At 41.2% G+C, this 14438-nt stretch overlaps 1 protein-coding gene across 1 annotated transcript in view; it reads right to left on the minus strand.

The window, feature by feature from the left end:
- Window positions 1-13934, minus strand: part of LOC102758459 (myosin-8-like) — a 25130-nt gene extending 11196 nt beyond the window's left edge. Inside the window, 20 exon segments of the mRNA XM_015562541.1 lie at window positions 21-194; window positions 1175-1282; window positions 1370-1493; window positions 2617-2734; window positions 2822-2909; window positions 3762-3838; window positions 4444-4753; window positions 4878-5048; window positions 6322-6471; window positions 6556-6674; window positions 6876-7056; window positions 7098-7267; window positions 8381-8444; window positions 8577-8669; window positions 8760-8874; window positions 8957-8984; window positions 10088-10244; window positions 11556-11699; window positions 11786-12012; window positions 13919-13934. Of these exon segments, the coding sequence (XP_015418027.1) occupies window positions 21-194; window positions 1175-1282; window positions 1370-1493; window positions 2617-2734; window positions 2822-2909; window positions 3762-3838; window positions 4444-4753; window positions 4878-5048; window positions 6322-6471; window positions 6556-6674; window positions 6876-7056; window positions 7098-7267; window positions 8381-8444; window positions 8577-8669; window positions 8760-8874; window positions 8957-8984; window positions 10088-10244; window positions 11556-11699; window positions 11786-11992 (2598 nt within the window). The 5' untranslated portion in view covers window positions 11993-12012; window positions 13919-13934.
- Between the last annotated feature and the right edge of the window lie 504 nt (window positions 13935-14438).

A 14438-nucleotide genomic window follows, 5' to 3' on the forward strand; every position in this document is an offset into this window, starting at 1 on the left:
AGAGGCCCCAGCTTCTCCGCCAGCTCCTTCCTCTTCGCCTCCGACCTGGCCAGCTCCTCCTTGGTCTTCTGGAACTCCTCCTTCATGGTGGCCATCTCCTTCTCGGTCTCCGCGCTCTTGAGGAGGGGCTTGATCTTGAAGAAGAGCTTCATCCAGGGCCAGTGCTTGACGTTCATGAAGGAGCGGACGTTGTACTGGATGCAGAAAAGGGCTTCTCTGAAATGACACGGAAATATCAGTGTAGACTGATGCAAATTGGATACTGTATAGATGATAAAATTAGATGAAATCTTGGCAGTGAGAGTTCAGGGTGCTGCCCCACTGTTTTCTCAACTATTTTCAAAAGCACAAATGAAAAACATGGATTTTGTGGTGTTGGTCCAGGACTTGCTAATCACTTATTCTCTAATTCAGTCTTTCTCGAACTTGGCTCTACACAAAAATCACTTAAAGGGCTTGTTAAAATATTGGTTCCTGGACTCTATGCCCAGAAATTCAGATTCAGAAGATCTGAGACGAAACCTAAACATTTGCATTTTTATCAAGTTTGCAAGAGACACTGATGATGCCAGTCCAAGGACCACTCTTTGAGGAGTATGGCTCTGCCTCAGCACTCTCAGAGTTTTCTATGAGAATACCAGTAGGAGCAGGGAAGGGCAACTAGCCTCTCAGGGATATGAGACATGGGATAAACAGACTCATTAAAAACAGAATTTCTTTGAAATTCTCTGGTTTTATATTGTAATATTGTGCGAATTTTGCATTCTATTCTATAATATCACATTCGTTTTCATCTAAATTATTTTTAAAAATTAATTATCCTCATATTTAGGCAATTAACTGCCCAAATATATATCTAGAGGGTCATGATACTTATTATTTTTAATTAAATAGAATACAATAAACATATTAGCATAACTAGAGGTGATAGAAATAAAATTTGTTTTATGTAAATTCTTTATATATTTACACATACATATATGTATGGGTGTATAGATGACAAATAGAAAATGCACTTCTCACTGTGGGTCCTATTCATATGCATCCTGCAGTTTGAGATATCTGGCTCTTTAGTCTTGAAACTGCCCCTGCATCATATTAGATCACTAGAAAACGATGTACCTGGTGACATTGCCTTAGCTTACTGAAGGGAAAGTTTTCACAGATAAATCACTCTTGCCAAGAACCCTCTGCACCTGGCCTGGGTTCGGGTAATCAGCTGGGCCAGCTTGTCATCTCGCATCTCCTCTAGGAGCCCCAGAAGACCAGCTTTGAAAAAGACCTGTGCATGAGCAGAGTTGTAGATCAGAAACTACATCAACTTCAAAGCGACAGGAATAACGTCAAGGTAGACTTCAGAGACTATTACCTTGGTGTGACCAAATCTATACTGAGTGTGGTCAATATCGATGGATGCAAGGAGCTTCTCAGAAGCCTTCTTGCTGTCAATGAATTGTCCTTCAGGGATAGCACTTGCATTTAATACCTTGTATCTGTTAAAATACATACAGCTTTTTAAAAACCTTGGTTTATTGGTTTTTACATTAACATTAGTAGTAACTAAGCATTAAATGATCCATTAAACAATCAAAGTTTCTGTTTTAAAATTTATTATGCTATTTCATTCACAGGAAGGACATTGAACATATGGATAGTCAATCTAGCATTGACTATTCTTATTCCATTTTACCTTCCTGCATAGTTGCAACTTTCTGCCGCATCAGACCTTGTTCTCATGTGAAAGGGTTCTATAATCCTATTCCCATTAAGGTATAGATGTCTAATAAAATATAGCATGTTATCCTTGCTAGATGCATTTGCTTTTTAAGACCCTGAGTCTAAAAAAGCAAGGTTTAATGAGGAATCTGGTAGAAAGCTCTAGGTAAATGGAACTGTTCTAATCACCTAAAATCCAACATAAGAGTGCTTTAGGTCTTGGACACTGGAGTTCTCTGTCAGTTCCCCCAGACCCAGACTTAGGAGAGACCAACACCCTATAGCTGTTACTCAGCCTCTTGTCCATTTTGCCCTTTATTTGATTCTCAAGATGGACTTATCTAGGGAGGAGAAAAGGGAGCTGAGGAGCTGTTAGTGTGACATGTTTCTGCAAAACTAGGAAATTAGTGTATGAGAGAAAAAGATGAAGATACAAAAGAAGTGACAGAAAATGACTTATTGATACCTATATATGCGTGAGCAAGTTCCTAACTCAACCACTTAATAGCTATGTGACTTTGGGTAAGTAATTTAATGTCTTTTAGCCTCAGTTTATTCATCTATAAAATGAGGTCCTGATAGTACTTCCTCTGCTGAGTTTTTATAAGCACTAAATGAGATGATCCAAATATATTAACCACTCAAAATTATAGTATTCATAATTATCAAAGTTAAGGTATACGTTTATGAGCTAACCCAGAAGCGTGGTAAATTCTACGAAAAGCTTGCAGAGTACTTAAATATGTAGTCTGTGTTTATTTTAAAGGTGTTTTGAGGCATATTTTTTTTTACTTTTTGTGGAAAATTAATATAACAAAGGCATATATTCACTAAACTGTTTTGCCTGCATTAAATATATTTATGCTAAACTTTGAGATGCATCATTTAGGAGAGTCTGACCTCTGTTTGAAGTCAGCGTAAATGATTCTGCTTGGGAATCCCTTCCTGCAGATGCGGATGCCTTCCAGCACACCATTACACCTCAGCTGGTGCAGCACAAGTTCATGCTCCATGGCCCCTGAAAGTAGATATTTATTCATTGAAGAGTTTGCTTAAAAGGAGGTATGGCCATCATGCCTTGTGCCTTCATTCTAGAACTTCTTACCAGGAGTTTTTGTCTCATTGGGGATGATACACCGCACAAAATGGGGATGGGTACTCCTGAGGTTGGTCATCAGCTTGTTCAAATTCTCCTGTAAAGTCAGGAAAAATCCTGTTATCTCAGACTTTAGACTAAGCATTTTGGTGATGTCTATAAAATCAGTGTCTATGGTGGAGTTGAATGACCTACATGGAGCATTTTCACTTAAGGTAACACCTTGATAGGCTTCTCCTGAGATGCAGTTTCTGCCTCAGTACTTCCTTCTCCACTTGAGTGGCCAAGAGTTACACACATAAAGAATCTGATACATGATGCTTTTTATTGTGGACAAGTACTGTCTGGCTTTCTACCCCCTGGTCATCCACATACATTCACAAGGCCATTGCCTTCCCATACTAGCTGGTCACACTTTCTTCTCCTATACCCCATGGCTTTCCAAATAAGAAAATACAAGCTTGCACCACATTAGGACTTTTTTCTTATAAAAATGGTTCCCCATTTCCAATTATATCAATGTTTAGGGCATAAATTTTTTTTATAAAGGGAACAATTCTACCAGTTATATTTGAGAATTGACTAGATTAAGAACAAGGATACCGTATTACATTGCTTATAGGCTAGCTGTTAGATTTTCATTAGTCTTACTGATTATTTTGTCTCTCTAAGTACATGCCATTGCTTATTTTTGTGACTCAACTAAATTATGAATTAAAGAGTATTAAGTTTTATAAAATTTCCTATAAAATATTGTTTATTATTTGACTTAACATGAAAGATAAGCTAAAAATTTCTGAGTAATTTAAAGCTCTTCTCTCCAAAGCTAGATTAACACACGTCACTAGTTAATATCAACTCTTTTCTAAACACTTGTGAAAAGAAGACCCTTTGATTTGAACAGATTCCTAAAGTGGCTGGGGAATGTCAAGAACAGTTTCTCCCTTACTCTGAAAAGGGCAGACACCGTCTGGAAAGAAGAGCCCTTCTTCTTACCACCTTTCTTGCCACCACCACCACCTGCCTCTGGAGAAAGAAAAGAAAAGATGTCATTCAAATACAGTTTTGAATCAACAGGGTTATTTCCTGCCTTTTTGCTGATTTTTGTGCTGAAGTGAACATTTCTTGACACCACTAGGCTCTCTGTTGGACTTGAATGAATTGTTATGCCAACCATGTTTGCATCCACTTTTCTGTAATTTTATTTCATCACTAGGAAATGAAGGGAAGGGCATTGGTCTCACTGGATAGAGGACTCCTCAATATTAGGACACTTATGGACACTATAACTTTAAAAATCATCAATAGAAGCTAGAATTGAGAGGCAGAAGTTTGCCATTATATTGCCTTAAATATCCCCAGATACTCAATATCCAGCAGATGTGGAAGGAGAAGCAGGAGAGAATCATGGAAGCCAATGTTTTGCTATGGTTGAGATCCTGGCAGTTCCTCTCTGGCCCTTCGCGATAGGCCTCTGTCAGTGCTGGAGGGAGCCACAGCCTCCTTACTCAAAACTTGGAGACACAATGGGTTTGGCCAGCAATTTTGTGAGGGCTCTGAGATCACCAGCCTCAATCTAGCACCGCATTTTGTAACACCCAGAGAACGTGTTAGATTTTTTTGAGCAGTACCTGCTTCAGCAGTTTGAGCCCCAGAGAAGAGGAAAGCTAAAGTTTTCAGTGAAGACTTCTGGTACAGCCCGACCACGGTCTCATTCAGGGGGTCCTTGTTCTTGTCAAGCCAGCCGGTAATGTTGTAGTCCACGGTGCCCGCGTAGTGCACCAGCGAGAAGTGGGCCTCAACCTTGCCTTTGACAACCTTGGGCTTCTGGAAGTTGTTGGACTTGCCAAGATGCTGCTCATACAGCTTGTTCTTGAAGGAGGTGTCTGTGGCCTTGGGGAACATGCACTCCTCCTCCAGGATGGAGAAGATGCCCATAGGCTAGAAGCAGACCACACACAGTTATAATTCTATTTAAACAATTTTCGCTGTGCATAGAATTCAAATAAGATGCAATGAATAATTTAATTGCCAGAAAATATGGTTTCTGAAATGTAAAAAAGACCTTCTCAATGAGCTCAATGCAGGCAGCCAGGTCCATCCCGAAGTCAATGAACGTCCACTCGATGCCTTCCTTCTTGTACTCCTCCTGCTCCAGCACGAACATGTGGTGGTTGAAAAACTGTTGCAGTTTCTCGTTGGTGAAGTTGATGCACAGCTGCTCCAGGCTGTTGAACTAAATAAATAGATGTGTTTACTCTCCCTCTTTCGACATATAGGGCTTTTTAATTTAAAAATATGTGTCACATGGCCTTTAAAAATCATTGGGGGCCTGAGCAGTCTAATGTCTTCTCTTCTACCATTTATGCACAATACTAAATCATTGTTCATACACTTTCCTGCACTGGCATAAGTCTACTCAGGTATTTTTCTGACTTCCTACTTCATCATTCATGTGTGTTCCCATTAACTTTTACATTTTCTGTTGACTCATTTAAAAGATAATGTGTGAGCCATTGGCAGCTGGCAGAGAGGATTTCTGCTGTCTGCACATCCTGGTCAGCATTACACTGAGGAGTGATTGCCACCCACACTCTTCTTTAATCTGAAGTGAAATAAAAATCAAGATACCAAATATTATGGACAATATGTTACCTCACACTTGTATTTTATTAAATGCCAAAACATTAATATTAACTAGATATAAATAGTGGAATGAATGTGGAAACCTTTTCCTAGATCTTCCATATTATCTGCAATGCCCAAGTTTTACTTTAAGAATTTGAAAGAAAAATATGAACTTCTTCAAAACTATAAACCAAAAAGATTTATTTCATATTCACATATGAATTTTTATCCCATGATAGTATTCATGAAATTAAAAGTTAATTGCAAAGAGTTTGGGTTTTTTAAAATATATATTTTTATTGATTTCAGAGAGGAAAGGAGAGGGACAGAAAGATAGAAACATCAATGATGAGAGAGAATCATTGATTGGCTGCCTCCTGCCTGTGCCCTTGACCGGAATCAAACCCTGGACCCTTCAGTCCGCAGGCCTATGCTCAATCCACTGAGCCAAACTGGCAAGGGCTGCATTGAGTTTATTGATGCTTACTCTAAATTGCTAACCTTTTCTCAGCCCTCATTATCTGCCTAAGTTTTTCTGAATTACTTTTCCACCATATATTCAGGGCATATTAGGTGATGCATAGGTTAAGCTCATTTTGCCTTGTCAGATTTTTAGAGTGCCCCCTGATACTATACCATGCTGGTGTCTGACTCCCTTTGGGCCATGGAGCAAGTTAAAGAGTTGTCATAAGGGCATTATTGCTCATAAAGTAAAATCGCCACTACAGTAAATGATGAAGAGCTGCCCAATCACACTCTTTTGAGTCTTAGCATAATTTTTGACAACTTGAGAAAAGGTTATTATATTCACAGATTTCTTCCTGTTGATATTTCCATTGCCTTAATATAAAATCCCAATAACCAACCAGCTCTCAACTCACATCAAAGATCTCAAAGCCAGCGATGTCCAACACCCCGATGAAGTACTGCCTGGGCTGCTTGGTGTCCAGCTGCTGGTTGATGCGGGTGACCATCCACAGGAACATCTTCTCGTAGACGGCTTTGGCCAGAGCACCCACTGCATTGGTCACCTTGGAAGACACAGATATATTGAGTTTATTAGAGGAATATAAAATTCTTGCATCCCTGACAGTGCATTTGAATTGTGCACCTACCTGCTCTACAGTCTGGCCTTTGGTGACGTACTCATTGCCGACCTTGACCCTGGGGTAGCAAAGGGCTTTGAGCAGATCAGCAGAGTTCAGACCCTGGAGATAGGCTGCCTTGTCAGCAACTGTAGAGACACAATTCAGGTACCCAACATGACCTACTGTGCACCCTACTGTTCATGGAGTGTGAATCACTATAGAAAGCCTGTGCAGGGGTACATTCCTGTATGTCCACCAGAAGTTCAGTTGTAAAGGAGACATGAGTTTGGAATTGGCTTTTTTGCCTAAATTCTCCTGTTAAACCCAGATGGAACTACATTTTGTACCTTCAGTGCCATCTGGCTCAGCTTGCTCCTCACGCTGCTTTTGCTTGAATTTCATGTTCCCATAGTGCATTACTGCCCCTGTGAGCTTATAGATGGAAACTCTTTCATCAGCAGAGAAGCCCAGGATGTCAATGGCACTCTACGGGGAGAAATGAGAGGATAAAGATTAGGGCATAAGAGACTAACTTATTTAGGAGTATTTATACTATATTCTTACCACACACCTACAGTAGGTTGCTATTGTCATTCCCATGCATAATGTATTTTTATAACAAATTTAAGATAGTTCTTACCAATCAGTTCTGGCTTCTTGTTAGACATGATCTGATAAAAAATATGATAACTTCTTTCCGCCTTTAGCTGGAAAGTAACTCTGGACTTCTCCAGAAGATCTGCAGTGGAAAGTAGATATTAGATTGGAGGGAAATTGTAAAGTTCCCGGGGTGACTTGGCATTATGGTCATCAGTTCTATTTTATTGGCCCCTTGCGATTTCAGCTGAATGTTCCCATGAGGTACCACATAGAACATCTCTACAATGGCAGTTGCTCTTAAATCTCTAGGAAGAAACTAAAGCTTGCTGGCCCAAGGCATATTTATTTCTCATACAGAAGATGCCAGATGGATGAAATCTAATAGATTCTTTAACTCCTCCTCCCCAGGATCTCTTCTCACTTCATAATAGAGGGAATACTAAAAAGTGAAATTTATCAAGGCTCAGACTTGGAAGTAATTGCACACACTCAACCCATAGTGTTAATTTCTTTTTCTTAGAAAATTTTGAGGTCAATTCTGAGGCTGGAATAATTCAGACAAGCCTAACAGCTCCTGGCAGTTCCTAAAGAATCAGTAGCTCATGACTGACCACACTGTGGACTTTGAGCAAGGATGGCATTAACTGTGGGCATGTTTGGCAGAAGAAATGGTGTTAAACAGGCTCCAGGCTCATCAGAAGCTGCCTGATATTCCCCTCAAGCCATCATTCTTGGATTCTATTTAGGAGGTCCTGTTACTCACATGTTTCAATATCAGCAGAAGCCAATTTCCCTGTGGTACTAAAGTGGATCCTGATGAATTTACCCTTGAAAGCAAAAAAAGATGTTTATGTGAAAAGCTTGCAGCACACAAGAAAGATGAGATCGAAATGAAATTCAGACATGCTTTCTCTTGCATTTAAAGGCTGAGAAGACCCCTCTGTGACCAAGACACTTACAAAGCGAGAAGAGTTGTCATTCCTCATCATTTTCACTGATGAGAAAGCTGAGGCCCAGAACATCTAACCTGGCTCAAGACCACAGAGGACAAGCCTAACAGCTCCTGGCAGTTCCTAAAGAATCAGTAGCTCACGACTGACCACACTGTGGACTTTGGGCAAGGATGGCATTAACTGTGGGCATGTTTGGCAGAAGAAATGGTGTTAAACAGGCTCCAGGCTCGTCAGAAGCTGCCTGATATTCCCCCCAAGCCATCATTCTTGGATTCTATTTCAGAGGTCCTGTTACTCACATGTTTCAATATCGGCAGAAGCCAGTTTCCCTGTGGTACTAAAGTGGATTCTGATGAATTTACCCTTGAAAGCAAAAAAAGATGTTTATGTGAAAAGCTTGCAGCACACAAGAAAGATGAGATCGAAATGAAATTCAGACATGCTTTCTCTTGCATTTAAAGGCTGAGAAGACCCCTCTGTGACCAAGACACTTACAAAGCGAGAAGAGTTGTCATTCCTCACGGTCTTGGCATTGCCAAAGGCCTCCAGCAGCGGGTTGGCACTGATGATTTGATCTTCCAGTGTCCCCTGCAAAGGCAAGCGCAGTGCTCACATCTGAGGCTCCCCACTTCCTGAGCGCCCCGACACTCTTGATTCTGACTCTGGTATTGGACTCACCTGCATTTTGCCAGAAGTAGTTTCCTCCTTCTTCTTCTCCCCAGTAACTGCAATTGTTGCAAAGTACTGGATGACACGCTTGGTGTTCACAGTCTTCCCTGCACCAGATTCTCCGCTGTCAAATAGTAACTAAGTCAAAAGAGGTCCCAAAGCTGGCAGCTATTGCAGCCAAGAAAGGAAAGTGTAAACCTACTTACGTGATCAAGATTGACTGATTCTCTCGGTCTACAAAAGAGAAATTATAGTCATTTAATACGCTCCTCTCACATATTTGTAACTGGCAAGTAAAGTAAAATAGAATGACCTTAGTGTTATTTTCAGCTATCCCTAGGACTTGATGGGCTTGAGGTCTATTCCCTTTTTCAGTCTCTTCTCTTCTGCTCTGTAGGGCGCCCCTCACTTCCCACCCAATTTGTCGTTCATGTAACCATTTAAACAGAGCACTGCTGGGAAGCACCAGGCTTTTTAAATACTCTACCACTAAATAAACATCAAAAGTGGCTTGGATCTTCAGTTGGATTTAGATGACAAGTTACTGACCTATTTACTGTAGGTAGAAGAAGTAATGAAAAATAGGTGTTAAAGATATTTTAGCTTGTGAAAAGGAATAACTATAGTAAACACGCTAACTTTGGAAGTAATCATGGCTTTGGCCATTTTTTTTAGGGAAAGGTAAAAGTTAGTTTTCATGTTTTACTCTACCTAAGGAGGAATTCTCTAAGCCCTTTCCCCAAGGTGTATAGTACTAAGGAGTGGTCTAGCTGAGACAATATTCTAGGAAGAAGATTCATGGTACAACTTTTTATACCAGAAACACCTAAAAACCTGGAATGTGTTTGCGTTGGTTCTAGGAGAAGGGCAATAGCATTTATGCCATCCTTAATGTAAAGAGTCTGTTCATTAGTCCTAATTGTAGGTATGAGGATAAGACCAGAGAGGCAAATTTTACTCTTCTGTTTTTTAACTCTTGGTAATAGAAACACAGTGTGGTTGTGTTTGTGTGTGTGCGTGTGTGTGCGTGTGTGATTACATATGTAGATATGTTCATATTTTTGCTCAAGCTCATTTAGTGTCTGAGTCATTCAAAAGTTAATTATCTAACTACGGCCAACATCTTTTGATTTTCAAAAGTTTAACAGATCATTAGCAATTATGGAATAGTAGGGATTGCAAGTCATCTTTTACGCTCTTTCCTTCCTGGACCGTCTCTCTCATAAACACATCAACCTCAACTGAAGGGGACCGTCTCAAAGAGTGTTGAGATGTTAGAGCTTCTTCCTTCTACAGTTCTGCTCTAAAAAGATGCACATTTATAGCATTCAGCTCACCAGTCAGCATGAACTGATAGGCGTTGTCAGAGATGGAGAAGATGTGGGGCGGGGCCTCCTGACGCTTTTTGCCTCGGTAGGCAGCCACCACCTCTGCATTATACACCGGCAGCCACTTGTAGGGGTTGACGGTGACACAGAAGAGGCCCGAGTAGGTCTGTGCAAGGGAATAAGAAAGAATAACTACTCAAAGGCTTTTTCCACTATTTGTACAATTCACTTATTAAATGAATTTTAACTAAAAGGAGCACTTAAGTAAAATGCTGATGCCGTTCTTCAAGACGTCAGCGCAAAAACTAGTTAGAAGGTTCAACAATAGGATAGCAAACTTTTTGAGGGAAGGGACCACAATTTAAATTTATTCCCGATGGAATTTATCAGTGATTTTCACATAGCAGAACCTCCAAAAAGATTTTTTATGTGTAATATGAGACATTTTTACTGTACTTTAAGAAAGAAGGATATATCTCTTTTATAACATTAAGATAGTTCAAATTCATAAAAACATAAATTTGGACACAACCTAAGTACCTAACAATACAGGAATGGTTAGGTGAAATAGGCTAAATCTTCTTAAGATAATGTATTACAGGCATTTAAAAAGGTAAATAATTAAACCAAACACAAAATGATGTAAATGCATCATGATTACGATAGGATGATTTTCAAATCTTTGACAACTGATCAGGACAGGAACCTTCCCCCCCCCGTCCCCCAACCCCCTCCCCCAGTAAGAATGGATGCTGACTGAACACCAGGTTTGTTTGCATAGTGCGTCCAACTGAACATCAGCACTGACTAACCTATATCAAATACAGTGTAGCATAACTTCAGCTGAAAATCTGTACTGAGTGTGTATTGTATGCCAGGTGTCTGTGAGGCACCAGGAATGAAGCCTAAATAAGATGATGTTCCTTGAGGAACTCTCAGATGGTCAAAAAACATGGTCAGTGTTAATGCAGGGACAGAAACAAGAGGACAGAAAATGCAGCTCTGCCTGGGAAGTTGTAAAGTTTTCATTAAGACTTTCCACATAGAAGGGTTGAAAAGGCATAGACACATCGCTGTCATTTAGGAGGAGTGAAAATGAGTGAAATTTGGTCTTTAAAGGCATCATGTTTAAGTGCTACAACATAAGTTTATCTTTTCTCTCTGGATGATTTTGCTGCTGGAATAAGGAAGGGTTGAAATGGAGGCATGTGGTTGAGATATGAGCAGATGCTCCAAGATTTGTTTAAAGGATCTGCTGCAAACTCAGTGTGTGGACAATGGCCATGCCCAGCTTGGGATGAGAAGATAGGATAAAGTGCCAGCTGTTGGCTTGTGCCTCCCGATAGCAATAGCGAACCTTTTAACTAGTTCCACTATGAGTGAAAGCACAATGTGTCACTATCTGTGACCCATTCATACTACAGTGAGAGCAATGGCCTGGGTCCAGGTGATGACCACTCGGGAGGGGGGCACTCACGTAGATCATCCAGGCTGCATAGCGCTCTTTGAGGTTGTACAGCACAGCGGGCTCATGCAAGTGGGTCATCATGGCCATGTCCTCGATCTTGTCGTATTTGGGAGGGTTCATGGGGTACACTTGGTCATCTTTCACTGTCAGAGTCTGGTGAACAGAAAAAATAACTTTATGTCAACTGAGTGACCAAACAAAAAAATCAATTAAAGGTCAGCTCCTGGGAATCAACTCACCGCTCCCGCTTCAGTCTTCACGGTCACTTTCCCGCTCTCTCTGCTCTGGATAGTCCCTTTGACAAAGGACTCCTTGGGCTCCACCACGAAGACAGAGGTCTTGGCATCAAAGGGCCTATTCTGGGCCTCAATGCGCTCCTTTTCAGACTTTCGGAGGTAAGGAGCAGCCTCCCCAAAAGCAGCCATCTCCTGGTCGGCGGAACTCATGGCTGCGGGACTCTGGGGCCCTAGAGGAGGAGAGGAAACGTCACCCTAGAGATAGATGCTGGCCTGTCAGGCAGATCAATAAATCTCTACATTGGTGATATCTCAAGGGCCCCGTGAGAAACCCCACCAAGCGCGTCCACCGGACACTGTGCTCTAGTTACTGAAACAAAGGTAATCACAAAGACTCAAGTGCATCTGGGGTCCCTGTGCACCCAATGCCGAACATGGGGCTTTGCATCCATTATCTCCTTTTATTCTTTGAGACTGGCCCTCTAATCGGGGAGCTGGTGGTAGGCTCAGCAGCTGCCGAGGAGCTCATGGCCTTGGCTAAGGCACTTGGCCTTTCTGAGCCTCGGTGTCTCCATCTGTAGAATAGGGACCACGATATCTTGCCTTTTAAAAATATATATATATATTTTAAAATTTATATATATATTTCGCCTTGACCAGTTTGGCTCAGTGGATAGAGCATCGGCCTACGGACTCAAGGGTCCCGGGTTCGATTCTGGTCAGGGGCATGTACCTTGGTTGCGGGCACATGTGCCTCCCGACCCTTCAATGCACAGGCCAGTGCTCTATCCACAGAGCCAAACTGGTTATTAGTGCATATCTTGCCTTTCTTAATTCACAGGCCTGAGATGTAGTGAAGACAGTTTTTAAAAAGTTAGAATGCTGACTGAGGAAGCAATTAGAAACAGTTCAGGCTACGGTGTAGATATAAAGTGGCATCTTGCCAGGTGATGGAGAACTTGATTTCCTCCTTTGGGTGTTCATCCAGAAGTGCTCACCTTCAGTGGATTTGGGGATTGTAATCTTGTTTACCTTTTTCTTTTGTTTTAATTGGGTGCTCAGTAGAATTTCTCTAGCATAATTCTGTGTATTTAATATCCACTTACTCATTTAACCGAGGTAAACTAATTGAGGCTAAAAGCCATAGCAAACGTTACCCTCATTCTTCTCCCTTGAAGAGCTCCCTTTGCTTTCTCAAGTTCCCTCCTAGAAAGTGCAGGCTCGGCTGCCCCATTCTGTGTTATCTGCAGGTTGCTGGTGGTATCGGTAGAATAAAAGATTTGGCAAAGGATGCTCCTGTGGTCATTGCATGATCACATTACTTGAAGCTCCTTTTAACCAGCTCTCTCTCTAGAGCTGCAGTCTGCAGCAGCAGGGCAGGTTAATGCCTCTACTGTATAAGCAAAATTTCATGGTGCTTTCATTTCATACAACACTCAGCACTGGGTAAGGCAGCGATTTCCAGCCTTTTTCATCTCATGGCACACGTAAAACTAATTACTAGAATTCTGAGGCACACCAAAAATTATATTTTTTGAAGATCTGACAAATAATAGGTATAATTTTCATTTATTCAAACCAGACAACTATTGTTGTGTTGGCTGTTGTCATTTCCTTGACAATCTAAGAAACGAGGTCAGTGCCCCTGACTACATAGTCAGGTATTACATATTTTAAAATGTTTTGCAACACACCAGTTGAGAGTCGCTGGAGTAAGGTAGCATTTAAAAATGATTTTAGAGAAGTTTAAAGGAAGCATTTTCTTAGGTACTTCCTTTCTTATTTGTTGGATATCATGTTTACTAAAGGAATCCTAATAGCAGGATACATCTTTATCAAATTTGAGATTTTTAGCAAGGGAATCTCAGTGCAGAGTTTTTTTTCCAAACAGAAATATGGAGAAACAAAATAATATTCTAATGCCAGCTATCCTCTTGCTAATGTGTCACCACCGACGCCTGAGTGCTCAGTGAGGATGTGTGCACAGCGCTGAAAGGCTAGTCCTTCCTGCCCCTCTCCTTTCCTGGAGAGCCGTGAGGTGTTTATTGAGGCACCACTTTCCAAAGGTTGCTAAGAGACACCGATCCATCCCTCAGGCCCTTGCCTTCTCGAAGGACTGCTTCATCTAAATCTTACCTTGCTAGCCAGAGAGAAGATGTAACCTGGAAGCGAGACCGTTCTGTAAAAGAAAAGGAGAAAGCACTCGATTAGTTAACCAAAACCAAAACCAAACAAAATCTCATTCGTGGCCTTAGTTGCTACTGTACACAGAAGGCAACGGGAGCCTGGCTGGGAACGTGCAGGGGCAGAAGGAGCAGTACCAGAACTGGCAGCTGCAAGCAACACGGGCAGAGTGGCCGGTGTCCTTCTTGAAAGTCCTGTCCTGGTCCCACTTACCTTGGAGCTTTTTAAAGCAGGCGGAGTCAGCCTCCTTCCAAGAACTCTTTTATATGCATAGCTATGAAAACAATGCAGCTGCCTGTTCTTAAGTCAAAAGAAGTCGTTTGGCAAAAACATCTTGGCAATCTCGCATCCCCGCATAATTCTCATTCATATTAAGAATGGCTGGATATAATTAGAAATATTTTTCTTATTGAGTATGTGAATAAATCTCCTATGGATAATTTGAGAAGATGATTTGGATGGGAGGTTCAGG

This window comes from Myotis davidii, unplaced genomic scaffold, assembly GCF_000327345.1.
Source record: "Myotis davidii unplaced genomic scaffold, ASM32734v1 scaffold37, whole genome shotgun sequence".
NCBI classification, from domain to species: Eukaryota; Metazoa; Chordata; class Mammalia; order Chiroptera; family Vespertilionidae; genus Myotis; species Myotis davidii.